General features: G+C 32.3%; 1 protein-coding gene and 1 pseudogene across 1 annotated transcript; both read right to left on the bottom strand.

Annotated features, from left to right (window-relative positions):
- Positions 1 to 225: 225 nt before the first annotated feature.
- LOC139509459 (uncharacterized) lies at positions 226 to 3,849 on the bottom strand. Its single transcript, XM_071296161.1, has 4 exons — positions 3,845 to 3,849; positions 2,488 to 2,572; positions 533 to 1,160; positions 226 to 380 (listed from the first exon to the last, which is right to left on the bottom strand). Exons 1-4 carry the CDS (start codon positions 3,847 to 3,849, stop codon positions 226 to 228), a joined length of 873 nt encoding a protein of 290 aa, XP_071152262.1.
- Positions 3,850 to 3,931: 82 nt separating this feature from the next.
- Positions 3,932 to 7,835, bottom strand: LOC139509458 (uncharacterized; annotated as a pseudogene).
- Positions 7,836 to 18,748: the final 10,913 nt, after the last annotated feature.

Raw genomic sequence — 18,748 nt, forward strand, 5'->3', positions numbered from 1 at the left:
GAAAGGAAATGGGGAATATGGCACAATAGTTTCAGAGAAGAATTTTGTAAAAAATAGAGTGAAGACAATATTAAGACAACTACGGACGCCAAGTGATGCTAACAGTATGAAATTCACTCTTCTTTCTCCAGGAAACTAATCACAGATGTTAAGTTCTTGTTTGTTAATCTTATATGCAGATCAGTTAATAATAACTTTAAACCAGAGTTTCTGTTATGCGCTAATCTAAGATGAAGTGGAGAGACAACCATTTCTGGCCAACTTGGTCACTGCTGCTAATGACATAAATTTCTGTTGTAAAATTTCATCATATCTTTTCTTCACATCATGAAAGGATATGTGGAAAAGGTCTTCATCAAGCACTTCCTTCTCTATTTTTTCTGTGAATAAAGTAGTCAATACTCTCACATCTTCTTTTGCATCATGTGCTTGATAAGTGCAGTTTGTAAGTTTACTGACGAGATTTCCTGCTTGTAGTTGCCAACATCACTTTTGGAAGATTCTTTTTGAAATTTTCAGAGTGTCAACAAACCAAAAACATGAGAAGAAAATTCTGAAAATAATTTAAATTCAGACATTCTATTACAAACAATAGGAATGTCAAAATTACAAGCATTGTGTCCAACAAGTATGGGTTGAGGAACTTTCTTTAGATATTCTATAAAATCCAAAAGAGCTTCCTGTATTGGTTTTGATAAGACTGGAATACCTCTATGGAACATAGTATTTGTTCCCCTATCGTATCTTAGCATATTCACAGCAGATGCCTGTTCAGAAATTTCACAACGTGGCTGAGCATACACATTAAAATCATCACCAGCTGCTATTTGCAAAATGTCACTATTTCTCCCTCTGCCAGTTGTTTCTGTATCAAATACAACATATGTAAAGGCATTTTCAGGTAGTGTTAATCTATTGGGAATTTCTGTTGTTTGGGTTAGTTCTTCATCTTGATGTAATTCAGCAGCTTGGTAGTAGGTAACACCTTCATGAATTTCCTTAGTTGCTTCTTTCCGACTTTTCAATATTTTTTTCAACAGACGTTTCCTCTTTGCTTGTAAACTAATCTGCTTCGCTTTTTGAAGCTTTCTCTTAGCAGCAATTTTTAAGGCCATTCTGAAGGTAAATTCTCCCGGTGATAATCCTACAGCCTTGTTAACCTATAAAAAAGAGACAAAACTTTATATTGCCACTAGCTTTATAAATCAAATATAAAAATATAGATTGTAGAACATTTGATGAAAAAGTGACTAAAGTCAATTCTTTTCCCTTATGGTCATTAAGGTAAATAAAAGGTCAAATTTCCTCAGATAGATCTTTTTTATACTTTGCCAAATAAATTTTTGTCTATGCTTTTTAACGAAAAACTAATAAAAAGTCAGGGCTATTTATCAAGATACAGGTCAGACAAATTGTTCAAATGTGCCCAGATTGTTCATGAAAAAAACACATTTTTTGGCATTATTAAAGAAATCTATGAGAATTTTGAGATAAAATAGAAGAAGATAACTTTTTATATGCTTAAAGAAAGTTGAAAGAAAAAATGTTGTCACCAAACTTGTTGTATTGCTACAAGTAAGATACTAAATTACTCTTCCAGTCCAGTATAAAAAAAATAGTAAAAGATTTATCTCCCCTTAAATGGCCAAGCTGAAAAAAATAATCTAAAAACACAAATATTTTGTATTTATTTGAACATTTTGAATAATGCAATATATATCCCCAGGTTTTCTTTCTATAAATCAACAGTCTAACATATAAATTCCCAATCTGTCTCCAAATTAGCATATTTATACCATGAATCTACATAAAAAATTTCAATTAAGGGGAGGTAAAAGATCTGCAAAAACCTATAATACATCCATATCCAGGACAGTATGATGATAGTGGACTTATGATGAAAATATTCATGATGTAAGTGTCATACTAACATATAAAGTACACAAGAAGACAGACTACTCAGGCGGATTAACAGCAAATACAAGTTTTAAAGCCTTTTGTTAGACTCAGCCAGGAATCTAATCCCAAACCTTCATTATGGGCAAGGCATTGACTTAGACAAGATTTCTACTTGATGTTGTTGAAAAGTAACAGTTTGTATCAAGTTTATTAAATAATGTACACAAATGTAGCTCAACAATGTGAACCAAGTTTTGTGTGAAATTTTAATATCCATATATCTTTGTCTCTGTGTCATTAACTACATGACTTGGCATATTGTTTCCTTTATTTTTCTTAGGTCAGGTGAAGCCTGCAAGACTGTATAGAGTATAATAATTCTATACTCAAAATGTAGTTGAATTAATGCTTTTAACATGTGAAATACAGACCAAATTACAAAAACTTAACAATAACCAAAGAATCATGAAAATGAAACCATGGTCAGATGAAACAAAGCCAGACAGACATGTAAACCTTACAATCATTCCACATACCAGGTTTAATCTGCCTGCCTGTCTATCACTTATAGTTCTATCTAACACAAACCTTTTCTAAATACTTGTGACCCTCGTTCTTCTGCAGAACAGATGCTGAAATTCTCCCTGTCAGAGATTTGCTTGATCCAAATGACCTGTAAATATTAAGGTTGAAGGTCCCATTTATAATGCAGTTGAAATAGTATTTTTTGTATGAAAAATTAAATGCAAAACAACATGTTTACAATGAACAATGAGGCAAGTGTTGACAGAATAAACAAGTGAAACTGCGAGCTACTGCTCACTGATGATACCCCCGCCTCAAGTGGATAATATTAATAGTGTAAAAATATGCAAGTGTTTGGTAAACAGGAAATTGTCGAGTGATAAATCTGAAAACCCATCACACGGTATAGCTGACTTATATAAATCCTGAAACCAAATTTCAGAAATCCTTGTATTGTAGTTTCCTTAGAAAAATGTGACGAAAATTTTCAACTTGGCTGTCATGTGTAAAATCATACAAGTGTTCGGTAAACAGGAAGTTGTCAAGTGACCAATCTGAAAACGCATCACACGGTATAGCTGACTTATATAAATCCCTGAAACCAAATTTCAGAAATCCTTGTATTAGTTCCTGAGAAAAATGTGACGAAAAATATTCATTGGACGGACGGACGGACTGATGGACTGACGGAAGGTCAGACAGTGGTAAAACAGTATACCCCCCTTTTTTTAAAGCGGGGGTATAATGATTGGTTTGATGTATAAATTATTAAGTGGCTAATTAAATGCATATTAAAGGATAAAAATATTCCAAAAATTTGGTTGCTTATATAGGGAATCAATGAAGCGTGACTGGAGCAGGCCCCTTTAAGGCAGCCTTTGGCAGTGATATTGTTGGCTTTTTTCAAAACTACATCTACCCTTTTTATAAGGAAAATATGCGTCATTTTCATGGAATTGGGAAATCTGAAATAAACCATAAATTTGACTGAAACTCCAATTCACAGACCCATTTTCAAGAGTCAAACCCTGCTTTAAAATAAGACCCCATTTTGTCAGTAAATTAATGATACATAAATATACCCTCAAATGTGCACATAATCCTAATACTGAAATTTTAGGCAAGAAAATTGATCAAATGATTGTTTTTCAGTTTGTATTTATGCACAATTTCTACTGAGACTGGCACTGTTTGGGGAAAAGGTTGTCTTTTTGGGAAAAATTTAAAGTCATTTTTTTTTCAAATTTGGATTATTCTCCAGGGGAAAAGCCTTTATATAATTATTCTCCACTTATTTAAGGCAAACAAATATCACTGATTGGGCCCCCACTTATAAAAATTTCTTGATCCGCCAGTGATAGTTGTTGATTTGTGTGTTATTTTGATCTCGTGTGGAGAGTTGTTTTATTGGCAATCATACCCCATCTTCTTTTTTATATCATTTAAATTCTTATTCATTATGATTATGAACAGATATCTTACTTGCTTTTTGGAGCTTTTGTTGAAACTATGAAATTAAAATTCTCATTTGCTTGGGTTGATCTAAGTTGGTCAAGCAGGCAGCTCTATCTTTTTGGCTGTTTACAATGGCTTTAAGATCTGTCTGAAGACTTGGACATGTGAGAGGCTTACCCTGCGGTAGACTGCGGTACCTATAAAATTGATTGTTTAAATGTTAAGGATAAAAATCACAACCCAAAACAACTTTTTAGACACAAAAAAAAAATCAAATAATCAGTTGTACAATACATGTCAGTAAATCTGACTTCTGTGTTTATTGGCTAAGAATCTCAACATATATTTTTTTATTCTTGTTTTATATTTACCTATATATATACATTATATATTAACATAGTGGTATCAACTAATAACTTTTTTTCCTTGAATATTTTGCACAATTGGACACCTTATTGTTATTGAACTTGTTATATGTAATCTGTATAAGAAAATAACAGACTTTAAACAGATTTTTTAAAAGAACTTTATCCAGGCATCTCATCTAATTTCCCCCTGTTCTTTGGGGGGGTTAACGCTGCAAAGACTTTACAAGGCATCATTGTTAAGAAGTTAAAGCTGCAAACCAATTTTAAAGATATCCAGTTCAGAAGTAGATTAAATGCTAAATATTTACAATAGTATTAGTAGCATTAAACTAATTGAAATAAATATTTTTTTCTTTTTCTTAAAGTACTTTGTACTATACCTGAATTGAGAAGGATTCTTCTGATAATTGCACCAGGTAGCATCTTCACTGGCACAAAGAGAGTGGTCACCATATAAATGTGGAACTATAATATCCAGTGATTTTCTAAGACTCTCTGGCTCTTTTGTCTGGCATTCTTTTATGGCGTACATGAAGCATCTCCCAATGTAAGATATTACATTTGGTTGTTTTAGAACTTTATATTTGTGGCTAAGCTTATATAGTTTTGATGTGATGCCTTTTTTAGTGTGGTTACTGTCATCTTTCTTTTCAATGGAAGGGAAAACAGCTTTCAGTCGAGAAGTTGTGGTCGAGTCATTATCACCATGGATGACATCTATTGCACATCCAGTTTCCTCTAACTCTCTGGCCATTGATATTGCCATGTCAGGCTCCATTGCCTTACTAGAACCATCCCAGTTTTTGAACATTCATGTACAGGTATAGTGTGGTTTTTGCTCTGATGTAGGGCACATATCTGGCAAGATTTACTTCTAAGAGAGAACTGCAGTACCTTTCCTGTTTCTTTCCCAATTAATGATGCATGGCCTGAAATTATGGACGTTGTTTTTACATAAAATGATTCCAAACAGGTAAATTACCGTGAAGGCAGATGTAAAAGTTATGTCTCTTGTAAATATTAATTATATATATACAAATATATCATGCTTACAAGGGGTATTTTTGGCAAAGTAACCCCTTGAAAGCATGATATAATTGTTTAATTCCACCGAATGTTCCACCTCAGAAAGTTTATTATTATTAGGTATCATATGAAATTTCGACTTGAATGTAAAAATTTTGTATACACTGCAGCTGTGCTATTTGCGCAGTCAAATTGCATTGAATGTATAGTTCATTTTTTTATGTACAGTCACTGACTGTATATATATCTCCCTTTATATAATAAGCTGGTTCATCAGTTTCAGTGAAGGGTAATACAAGTGGATTCCAGTTTTATGTGACCGGTTGACAATTCGTTTCTGTTGATTTTTATTTATGACGTCATTCCCAAGATTTTTACGTCATTCGGTCCAAATTCAATAATGATGCTTTTTATCCTAAATATTTCATCTGTAACCATATACATGATATATAAAGAATGGCCATGAATTTGTCATATTAGAATAGAAATAATTCATTGAGCTATTTTTAGACATGGTATTCCCCATCTGCCATGGTATTTGCTATGGTATTTCCCATCTGTCATGGTATTTGCTAGCAAATACCCCAGCACATGGAATTCCCTAATGGCAAATACCCCGGCAGAGAAAAGAAAATCTCAATATATAGAAATTGGTGAAAAATACCATGGTTTTCATCCAATCAAAATACAGCATTATTACATAAGGTGGAATTACATGTAAAATTACATGTGTACAAGTTTTACCAGATTTTTATGACATTTATATCATTTGTTTTTTTATCAGCAATGTTTAGGACAAATTAGAAAATCAGTGTAGATCAATTATTTTTAAAAGAGTTATGTCCCTTGAAAATATCAATTATATTGAAAAATGTATTGTAAGCATTCAAAATGATTCCAAATGCTTACATTTCTATAAGATAATAATACATGCAATATGAAAAGTTTAAAATAACTAAAAATTTAATTTATTTTTTTATTATTGATCTTGGAGTAACTTTAAGTTGGACAGATAAAAAATGTGCAACATAATGAACACTGACATTGGTTATGTAATTAAATCCTGGTCATTAGTTTTCTCGTTTAAATTGTTTGCCATTTGTCATTTCACTGCCCTTTAGAGCTAGCTTTGCAATATTGGTTTTGCTCATTGTTCAAGACCACATGGTGGGACATATAGTTGTTAATATCTAAATGTTTTGGTTTATAGGGAATAAATGTCTAAATTTAGCAATCATACCACATCTTTCTTATTTTCATACAAGTAAAAATAAACAGAAAAATTCTCACCTGTATTACTATTATAATTCCATCCTGTACCCCTTTTCTGCCACCCACCGTCAAAGCTTACTTCCATCTTTAAAAAAAATAGATACATACATCTTAAATACATGTACTGAAGAATTCATATTAGGCAAGAAATAAAATTTGAACTGTTTGATGTTGCCTTAACCAACCATCTATAAAGCAGTCTACCTGTATTCTAAAAAGCTGTTTTTACAGAAGCAGATTTTGGCAACAGATTATAAAATATTTTCTCTTTCAATGATGAAAATGATGAAATACATAGTTACTTTCCAAAATATTGTTCCTGATCAATATCATGCCAGTCCTGAATCAGCCCCTTATTTAGAAATTTTTAGTGTTTATATATGCAATTGTAGTGAGTTTAAGTGTGCACTTTTCCAATAATCCCTATTTTCAAGTAAGTAACCGGTCCATGAGTTTTATTTGCTACAAAACAGGAGAAAAGCTCAGGAATTAGCCTTCCTTTTCGTCTGACATGTTTTTAAAGCTCATAAAAAATAATTTTTGTATTTTCCAACAATGTACATATATATTGTATATATTTATCCATGATAATTAATATAAAAATAATCATTTGGAATTTTAAGTTTATTACCTTTCCATTTCCCTTTTCAATTTCTTCCTTTTGGGCCTCAAGACAAGATTTTTTGGCTACAGTCTCCAGAGTTGTATCGATCTTTTGTTCCCTTCTCTTAAGAGTGGACGGCACAACTGGTGGTAAATTTAAAGCTGCAAGCAAGTTGTTAATCTGTACTGGGCCCATTCCTGTGTGTACCATGGCTACAATATTTTGCATACATATTAGTTTTAAAGAACAATTGCTTCCAAGAAAAGTCGCATTTTTATCAGATTAAATGCACCAACACTGAACAGAAATATCAATTCATTATTAAATCATGATTGTCAAATTGACATATTTATTCCGTATTAATTTTTCATGCAAGCTGATCATGAAGGAAAAGTTGAAAATGTATACATAGTATTGGATGAACGAAATTTTAGTCATTGAGCTTTATAATAAGTCACTTAAACTTTAATCCCTTTTTTTTATTACATAAGGAAGAAATCAAATTAGGGACTGCCTGATCCAACACCACTTTTTTTCCAATAATGATAAATCTCATCTTAGGGCGAAATTTGATGGGCATAAAATTTACATCAGTCATCATGGTAATATACTTTTCTTTTGCCTAATATAAATCATTATAATGTAGACAGGAAATGAGAAAATAATAAATTATAAAGCAGCAAAATTTAATCTTTAACCTAAGTATAGTATTGGATTCAAACTTTAACTGGTCATGATAAATCTATACCAAATATTAAATATCAAATTAATATCTATGTAGATTTTCCCACTGCATCAGCTTGTCTTGCAAAACATGCATTGGACTTAGACAATCGTTGAAATGCAGTTGTAAGGGGAAAAGAGGGGGGTGGGATTATTCTTTTAAATGGTTTAAAAATAACAAAACAGTGTAAGATAATTGATTTCTTCCTATTGAAATCAAAGTGATTTTAATACCCCCACCCAGGGTTTGAAATTAGCAGGAGCCCACACGCCAATAGCCCCTAAAATTTGATGTGGACTATTTAAATTTCAGTTTTCTTGGGTATTGGGTCCGTTCGCCCTAATAACATGTTCTCCCTGGGATTATTCTTCCATAGCGTCCATTGCCCTACTAAAATAAATATAATATTCAGGGCATTGAAGTTAAATAAACTTATTCAGCAGTGGCGGATCCAGGGGGGGGGGGGGGGGGGGGGTTCCGGGGGTGCGCACCCCCCCCCTTTATTTTTGCCGATCAATGCATTTGTATCGGGACATATGTTTTGCACCCCCCCTTTGCCCTGGGTTCCCTGGGTTAGCACCCCCCTTTCGAAAATTCCTGCATCCGCCCCTGTTCAGACAGATTCAGTCTATTGCTTGTTTAGGATCAGAAAATAATAAGACAGGGCGAATGTATCCTGAGCATGCTGAGCAAACAGGTATCAGGGCGAACAGGTACTAGGGCGAACGTAAATCAGTGAGAATGGACCCAGATTCCTTTTCTTATATAGGAATATATATTTGGCATACACAATTTAAGCTGTGGGCTACAGCTGCCAGTCTTCAGTTCAATCCCTGCCCACCCCATCCGTTACAATTGTAGATTACATAGTTGTTCCCTTTCATTTTTTTTTTCTATAATATTTAAATGTATGTACACAAAACATTGTAATTACCTAGTACTAATTTTGAATTGATGTCAAATGTTCCGTTGTTTCTCTTTCCCGTTTTAACGTCGTTTAATGAACTACACACACTGTTCTGACACCGTATAAAAAGTATGCTGCCTAAACCATATCGTCTCTCGCTCTCGATGTCGGCCAGGTGTAGTCGAGCATCACACGAGGTGCAAAACATCTGTTGGGCTAAGGCTTGAAGCTCGACTATCCGTCTACCTGTTTTCCAGTCATTATTAAGAGATGGGTCAATGGTACAGCTTGCACCAAGTTCAATATCTGAGTCTGAGAAAACTGGATAGGTGTTGGCATGCACGTAGTTGTGATCTTCTGTAATGGGCTCATCAACAGGATGACTTACTAATATATTTCTTCTGGATTCTTGAGCTTTGAATTGCTTCACAAATGACTTTTTCGATTGAAATTTTCCTGTTTTACTTCGCAACATTTTGCAGACGATAAGTAGAATGTTTGCAAATTAAGTTTGCATTGACAAGGTAAATTTCGCTGATTTCAAACGCTCGAGTGAATCAGCGTTATTCCACGATTTGAATACGAGTTGTCTCCCTGTGAACGCAAACCTTACCTTAAATTAGTCATTTTTAATTGCCTATACAGGATTTTTTTTAAAGATAAATACTCAATAGAGTTATTTATAATTTTAACAAAACCAAGGACTACATGGTATTTGCGTGAATTCTGACAATATTTCATAACTTAAAATTCAGAATTAATTACAATTATGAGGAGTATATGTGAGCCAAAATTTGTTCCTGTGAAAAAAGTTCCAGTGGAACTAATTTCACAGGAAATATGTTCTGGGAGAACTTTTTTCACAGACAATTTCTATATAATTTGTTCCATCTCTATGAAATAAGTTCCACACTTTACTTGGTGAAATAAGTTCTGGGTTTGTGAAATTTGTTCCTTACCTAGTGAAATAAGTTCCATGTTTGTGAGATTTGTTCCTTACCTGGTGGAATAAGTTCTGGATTTGTGAAATTTGTTCCTCACCTGGTGAAATAAGTTCCTTGTCTGTGAAATATGTTCCACTGGTTAAACAAGTTTTCTTATATACTGAGCACTTGTCATCAGTGAGTTTAAAGTGATTATAAAAAACATGTATTATATTGCATAATGTAATAAATAAAAAGGGTAAACATCCAATTGGATCATGTGGAGTAAAGAAAAAGTTTAATAACATGCTCAAGTAATAATACTAAAAATGGCACTTATGAGCCAGGAAAGAGTAGAATAAGAAATAATAATAAAAGTCATTCCGAAAAAAAGTATTATAGTTGAAGATGAATATTTGTACTTTTTTGAAAAGGACAAAGTGGCTGATCAATTATATTAAAAGACATAAATAAACAAAATACACGCTCTTTAAAAACTGTGCCATGACCATAGCTAAGTACATGTATGATTAGAACACCAATGACAGATCATCAGGAAACAAGGAGGTTGAATACCACATAAACGATCAAACATAGATACATTATCATCGCTTTTATTTCTTATCTTCATCCTAAAGTCATTCCTTCAATTGCAAATGTACCCCATGCAAGCACAGAACTTATTTTCTGTGAAATAGGTTCGAGCAGAACATTTTCATTAATTTCTATAAAATAGATTCGTTTAAAACTAATATCACAAGAACTTATTTCACTTTTTTTTTAAATTTTAATATTGGAACAAAATTCATGGTGCTGTGATTTTTGTTCCGGAACTTATTTCACACTTGGTTAAAAAATTTGTTCCAGAACAAATTTTATAGTGCTGGAACATATTTTCTGTGACATAAGTTCTGGTGGAACATATTTCCTATGAAATTTGTTCCGGTGGAACAAATGTCACGCCGGAACAAATTTGTTGTTACATATACAGATTAAAGGTAACTTTTAAAATAATAACAAAAGTATATATAATTTCTATACGGAAATATGAATATCTTTGAAATGATTAAGAATAACAAATTTACTGTGCAGTCCGGTGTATCCGCGCATCTAAGACATATGACTTCACTTCATTCGACTGATAAAACCAACAATTGGATAATATTGTGAGAAGGCATTATTACATACTTTTATTTCGATAAATCTTCTGTTTGCTTGGTTTTACCCTCAAGATTTTATGTAATGTGTGTCCAAAATTAGGGAAACCCCATGTTTTGAGAGTTCCTCTAATGTCCGGTGATTTCGCGCATGCCTTCCAAAAAAGCTTATTTTAAATACAGGAAAGATTTTATACTACGAAACATAGTTGAGTTTGAACCAAACAAACTGTCAAGGATGCAGAGCAAAATTTATTTCAATCTGATATGAATTTTACTAAAACAAAATAAATTTTATCTGATGATGTAATTTTTTCAATCGAAATTGACAAAATATGGTAAATCACGGGATTGCAGTTATAAATTTACTCTTGAACTTATCAATTCTATTCCTTTCTATCCCTTCTGAAGGCTAATTAAAATCAAAAAATACCGAACTCCGAGGAGAACCTAAAACGGCAAGTCCCTAATCAAATGGTAAAATCAAATGATAAAACACATCAATCGAATGGACAACAACTATCATATTCCTGACTTGGTACAGGCATTTTCAAATGTAGAAAATCGTGAATTGAACCTGGTTTTATAGCGCTAAATCTCACTTGTATGACAGTCGCATCACTTTCCTTATATTTACAACGATGCGTGAACAAAACAGACATAGTAGAAGATAAAATAGTCAAAATATGGGTACAGCAGTCATCACTGTGTCACAATCTCAAAACAAACAAATATTTAACAGTAATTGCATGAATGAGTTTTTAAGTGTTATTAGACGGATATGACGGAATCAGCTTATGCGCGATATCATCGGCCACTCGGACACAGGGCACTCCACTGGAATACATGCATTTTGTTTGTGTTACAAATGATTTAAAAATGTCAAGACCCAAATCTCAGGTTTCCATCTATTAATATCTGTCTACCATGTTCAAAGGAAAAAGATATTATAAAACTAGTATTCCAAAAAGACTATGGTTTCGGCTTCCTCCACCTCATTTTTAGACGTATACCTCGAATTTGACATACACAGTCATCTAGTACATTCTATGACAAACAAGACGATTTTAATATTGAAATTAACAATTTCCCCAACCTTAGTAGCAATATACCAACTTCACCTGTATATGGGATATTATATATACATTTTCCAACTTATGCGGTATTCAAGAGCTTGTTGACTTTATAAAACGTCACCAGTGTCTGAGCAGAAAGTTGATGAACCAGGGGTATGTCAAAAAACGTCTCGTTCTTTTCTTAAGAAGTTCCTCGGAAGGTACCAAGACCTTGTTGATAATTATTCCGTATCAACTTCACAAATAATACACGCTGGTCTTGGAGTGTAGATACTGCATACTGAAGTTGGTTATAATCTTAAAAACGTGATATAGTATTGTTTTATTTAAAATGAAATTGAGAATGGAAATGGGGAATGTGTCAAAGAGACAATAACCCGACCATAGAACAGACAACAACAGAAGGTCATCAACAGGTCTTCAATGCAGCGAGAAATTCCGGCACCCGGAGGCGCCCTTTTATTTGTCTTTATTAATATTACTTTTATTGTTTAGTCTTTTTTTGTGATATTCTGTACTTATGCATCGCGTCTTTGTGCTATTGGTCTATAATTTTTGTATTCTTATCTTTCATTTTAGCTAATGTGCTTTGTCTACATGACTTTTTGTTTTTTCTTGATACATACGACGTGGCTCTGTACTTAGAAATCCCGCCATTGTGTTATTGTTCTATGATAATTTTTGTATTCTTGTCTTTCGTTTTTGCTAATGTGTTTTGTCTATATACCCCGTTGGTGTTTTCTTGCTCTTTTTAATAAGAAATTTGCAATAAGCATTTAGAAATGCGACAAGAAGGACAAGGGAAACTTTCAATTTAGATTTCTGCCTAAAAGAACTATAGACTACATAATGTTCATACTTTGAAAGACAAAATTATTTTATATCTACCTGTGTAACGTTTATCTGCTGGTCAACTGATGTACGTCAAACACGCGATTCTACGTCACAGTTTATGTTACCTAACTAAGTGCCTGTCAGGGTAATTGAAAACCATCTCTAATTAAAGAAAATCAAAATGGTTTCCGAGAAAAATGCTTGAAAATTCATTGCGCGTTTCTGCTGAACCCGCTAATTGAAATTCCACAACACTAAAAAAAATGAACTGTCATGCGCATTTATGGACTTTGAAAAGGCCTTCGATACTGTGAATCTTAATTTCTTGTGGTTGTAATGCTGAACAACATTATAAAGGGGAAAATGTTTCATACTATTTTAGCGTTGCCATAGTATCAAATCAAGTCTGAGCTATAATGGACAAATATGTGACCTAAACTTAATTACTTAGAGGACTATCTCATCTCGAAAGATGAAATAGGTTTGAGCACGATAAGTAAAGATATAGAAATTGCTCATTGTTCTCTACGCAGATGACACTGTAATCCTGCAATCACCTGACCAACTATTGCATGCACTTTACAAATTTAAAAAGTATTGTAAACCTGGAAAATGAGAGTAATTGTTGCTAAAACTAAGATCTTAATTTTGTCAAAAGGAAGACCGCAAACCTTTTAATTTTTCGATACAACAATCAACCTATTGAAACCGTAAGTAACTTTAACTACTTAGGACTTTTTAAACATGCAGCTATAAACAGTGCAAACAACATCTAACGGACAAATCAAAATAAGATAAAAAAAAAAAAAAAAAAAAAAACAGAAACAAAAAAAAACAAAAACAAAAAAACCCATCTAACTATGATATATATGACGCTTTTAAATTACTTAAAAAAACGTTTTATATTTTACAAAAGCTGCAAATATAAACAAGGAAGATGTGGCATGATTGACAATGAGAAAAACTTTTCACAAGACACCAATGTTTATCGTACGGCATTCAAGAATGAGCACAAAACATACCACATTGCAAGCTTTTATAGGATCGACATGACAAATATTAAAAATTTATAACAGTTTAAACGAGAAAACAAAACTACAAGAAAGAAGATAAACAGCAAAAAGCTACAACCACTGAATTACAGGCCCTTGACTTGGGACATCAACATACCTTATTTGGTTGTATTCAAATAACAACTGACACCTAACCTTCATCTATCATGGAATGTTTCGTAACAGCACAAAGAATAATAAAATCATTTTAAAAGGGCTTTACTTATCAGATCGACACAAAGCACGCTAAGAAAACAACAACTAACAAAGAGACTGAAGATACAAATAGCCGGTCTTAGAGTACTCAATTACTGCAAGCTAATTCAAAGCCAATACCAAAATTATAAATAAATCGTGTTTCCAAGACTAAAATGTCTATCAGTTTAAATCCAATAGATTTAGTGTAAAGACGTCATATTCTCCTAGAATTTCAATGGTATGCTATAAACCAAATGGTATCCTTTTACATGAGGCTTTGCATTTGAATACGATACTACATGCAATAAGTGTATAAAAGAAAATAGCAAAATCATACATGTATGTAAAGATAATCTTTATCAAACGACTAATTTTGATGGATAACCAGAATTATTTAAGGATTGAAATGATAAAAGATTTGTTTATATTTCATTTTCTATATAAAGTACAGTGCTACTACAATCCTTCCATCAAATTCATATTATGAATGAAATAAGTTCAACAGCATCTTTTCGAAGATAAAACTGTAAATGTCGAAAACAATAGATATGACCTTTAGCTACAACATTTACCAAGACAGACTGATGTAAAATCTATATTCCACTTCCGTTGTTTTATCTGGCGCATTGTAATAAAAGGCATGTTTTGCTGAGACAAGTGTCAGTAGAAAGAACATATATGTCTCGTTAAGACCGGTCAGAAACCACGTCTAAACAATCTTTATTGGACGAAATTTAATTATGTCACATGTGAACAACACAGCTAGATTGACTGCGATGAAAATGATAAAGGTTAACATTTAATGACATTTTTGTTTTTCTACTCATTTGATTCAACAATTTATTGTTTTTCTACTGATTTGTTTGTAGACATTTGATTCAACAATTCATTGAAGATATTAAAGTGAGGACCATCTATGATAATTGTTTGGCTTTGTTGAAATCAGTTAACTGTTAAAATGTCGATTTCGAATAAATCCTATTCTTGAGCATGTATGCCTTTACATTTGAGGTATATATACTCTTATACTAAATAAACTCATCATAGATGCCAAAATTAAATCACTATTTTTAATTTCAAAGTGATTTTGCAGCATTTATATAAATATTATTCTGAAAAGAAAATAATGTTTTATAGTTCGAAGGCTAACTTTTTTATCAGAATTAATTCTTTTTTTCTTTTTTTTTTTGCAATTATAATCTGATGAACTTGCAATTTTTTTAATTGTTCAGATTATTTTAACAAAGTCATTACTGCTCTGATTGGCAGATTTTAACAAAGTCATTACTGATGAGTTTGATCATAAATATAAATCGTCGAAATCGTCAAAGTCGAAGAAGAAGAATTAGCATTACAACTTATTTAATTATAGTTATGAACAAAAACTTAGAATGATATATTAATCAATGAAGATGAACAAAATTATTGCAAACGTCTTTTTTTCTCGAACTTAAAAATATTTTTAAATAAAAGGAACGAGATCGATCATCCTTGACACAACATCAATACATCCACAGCTTAAAACACAATAAGCAAAAGAACAGCGATTTTATTGCTGTTCCTTCATCTCAACGTCACAGTGATGCCTACAACTCGGATCACAACTCTCACCTCACTAAGTTAAAACAAAACAGAAATTATATAAGTCTAATTGTTAAAATAAAAGCCGAACTCGCAGGCAGCCAACTGCTCGATTCTATCGCACATACAACATTATAATTCCATTAGAATTATTATACTCCGAGGCAAAATAAATCCAAGACGACAAATAAGTGTTCATAAAAAGATTGTGATATTTTATATATATCTTGATTTAATGTTTATATTACTTTCAGACCTTATAATTCCCTGTTAAAAACTAAATTTAAAAACATTTATTGTTGAATACAAAACGCAAATTCCTATGTTGGAAAGGAATCAAATTTCACACATAAAAATGTCTGTAAATACTAATGGAATAGAAAGCAATTGATGATCTCATGATCATAATTAATATGATCATAACATTTGCGCGCATTTGGAGATTAAAACTCTTTACTTTTGCGGGCAGCTTTTGGTTACATTAGCGCGCATTTATTTTACATGTAAAACAGGTAAAAATAAAGGTAATCAATATGAACATAATAATAATTTATTAATTTTCAAATACTTAAAACGGGAAGATCAGCCTTATAAACGGTGTCAAATACTTAAAACGAATGTAAAATTCTTACTCTTCCTCCTTCTCACATGTAACAGACACGTATACAAAAAAGCAAGAAAACTGCGCATGACAATCTATCTGTTAGGAAGGTATTTGGCAATGTACATCAGCAAGATATGCAATATAGTCCAGAAAAATAGTCAATCAGCAACAGTTGAAAAAAAACCTTTCAATTAAGGTTCAGTAATAACTTTAATTTATAATCACCAATGCAGCAATCGAATATAACAATAAAATATTTTATTGACACTCGAATTTTTAAAAGGATCCCAGATGTTTAGCCTATACAGCCAATCCAACTGCAATAGACAAATGAGCTGCGTCGGATAGAAATCGAACCTTATGCAAGTGCATGTACACATATACATATCTAAGACTTTGATCTATTTTGGAATATCTAAGATATAAAAGCTGCATTTTGGTCCGTTTAAAAGGGTTGTCTTCTTATGAAAACCTACTTTTGGAACAATTACAGACTTTCCGTAGAAATTATTTTAACCCAAAATAGGTTAACAGAGGTATTGATTTTCGTTTGCATAAGGTCGATTTCTATCCGACGCAGCTCAAATGAAAGCTTACTTAAAATTTATAAAATCTTTCATGACAAAGGATAAGAATAGAATTCTCAATTACGTTCGGGTATATTTGTCTTTGAAATATCATACTAATTACCTTATAGGACTCACAGTTTTCATTGAGTTAATTGTTTCTGCTATCATTACCTTAAGAATTATGTAAAATTGTTGATTCTGCTTCATAAAAAAATATTCTGTGTTTTCTCTTTCTTCGATCTATTTATTTAATTTGTACGAAAAATGAGCTCCAAATGAAACTGTTTTATATAGTATAACACCATATCATATGACAACATCTAGGCCAAATAAAGAATTACCATTGGAAATAAAAGATAAAATATTTTCCCATTATAGAGAGAAATTAATGCAATAATATCAACTGGGATTGCTTAAATATTTGGAAACATTTAGAAAGTTGAGAAGGTTGAACTATTTCCATTCTTTACGTTCTTATTAAAACATCAATCAAAGGAGAAAACTGTTTCTATAGTGACACATGACTTTTTGGCTCCATTTGAAGATATTTATTTCATTAAGTGGCTAATTAATCTTCATCATTTTCTCCTTCTCTGTACTTTTTGGTACATAAATAAAATATTTCTTTCAAAAATATAAAAATAACAATAAATGTATAAAGTTACAAATATTTCACAATTGCTACGTTCTTCTTCATTCATTTAGCTATTACCGGTATTGTATGGTTAATTGTGGACATATGCCTAAAACGTATATACATAACCCCGGGTTTCAAATGATTAGGTTTGAGCATCCAAACGAAAGATAAGTCAAAAAGAGCATAGGGAGCACGACATTTATCAAGTTTTATTTTTATTTCCTGGATAAAACAAAACATTATCTCAATTGAAAGTGCACATAACAACAAATCGTAGCATCTAATTTCACTGTCGGGTACCAAGATTGCGAATTAAAATAAAAGCTTTTGTTTGAATGTTTTCTATTTGTATACGTCTTTTGTTGTTTATAGAATTGATTGTTTTCTGTTGTTGTTTTCTGTTTATCTTTTGGTTTTATGTTTATCCCGTAGTCATTTCGCTTTGTATAGTACAAGTCATTGTCAGCTGCTGTTTGTAGGCGTTTCCATTTATGCAATGATATGTCAATATCCTGAATCTTGCGTTGTCCGTTTTTCAAAAATTTTAAACTTCCACTCCTCTTATGTTTAACAAGGTCACATTAAATTCTTGTCACAGTGAAACTTTGTCCTGACTTGTCCTCATCTATGTTTATTGGACTCTGGTTACATGAACCATAAAACAACATGTCCTTAAGTTATTTTCCAGTTCAATTTAATTCTTTAATTGCATTTAATGCAATGCTTCCCGGACGTTCCAAAGTTACTGCAACATCAGAAACAAAATATGATTTGTGCTTTCAATATTGAACTTGTTTTAATCATTGAAATTAAATATTCACAAAAGGACCTAAAGTGGTTCACAAGTCAATAGACTTTCATCTGAAGCAAATTCACAATTGTTTAAAGAACTCAGTCATACCTATTTCAGTATTCACAGTAAGACTTTGCATAACATCTTAAAAAAAGGTTAAGCGGCATTAAAGCAAACCCAACAAACTGGGTAGTTTTTAACGAACTTGACTGGCTGGTAAGCCTTGCACGATCGACTCAGTGCCCGAAGTTGTGTTTACGTAGATGAATTAAGGTTTATGTTCTATTGTTGTTTGGTTTTAAGTTCTTCTTCACAATGGCTGCTTTCAGAGCTAGGTAGGTCAGCTGAGCAGCCCGCCATCCACGATGATAATGTACTGTTTGATGAGTCTCGGACGTAATGTTAACGATGACATGAAGCATTATCAGGACCGAGGTAATGATGGATCACGCGAATCAATGAATGTGTTTGTAGATAGATGTTTTTGTGTTCTGTTAAATTGTTCCTTTTAAATTGTTACACGATGATGACTGCTGTACCCATA

Source organism: Mytilus edulis, unplaced genomic scaffold, assembly GCF_963676685.1.
Source record: "Mytilus edulis unplaced genomic scaffold, xbMytEdul2.2 SCAFFOLD_973, whole genome shotgun sequence".
Classification (NCBI taxonomy): Eukaryota; Metazoa; Mollusca; class Bivalvia; order Mytilida; family Mytilidae; genus Mytilus; species Mytilus edulis.

Bases quoted from the DNA above. Each gene is read 5' to 3' on its own strand.
- LOC139509459 (XM_071296161.1), bottom strand. The intron at 1,161-2,487 runs GTTTGTGTTAGA...TCTTTTTTATAG, and splicing joins GTCACAAGTATTTAGAAAAG to GTTAACAAGGCTGTAGGATT. The intron at 381-532 runs GTTTGTTGACAC...CTTTATTCACAG, and splicing joins ATTTTCTTCTCATGTTTTTG to AAAAAATAGAGAAGGAAGTG.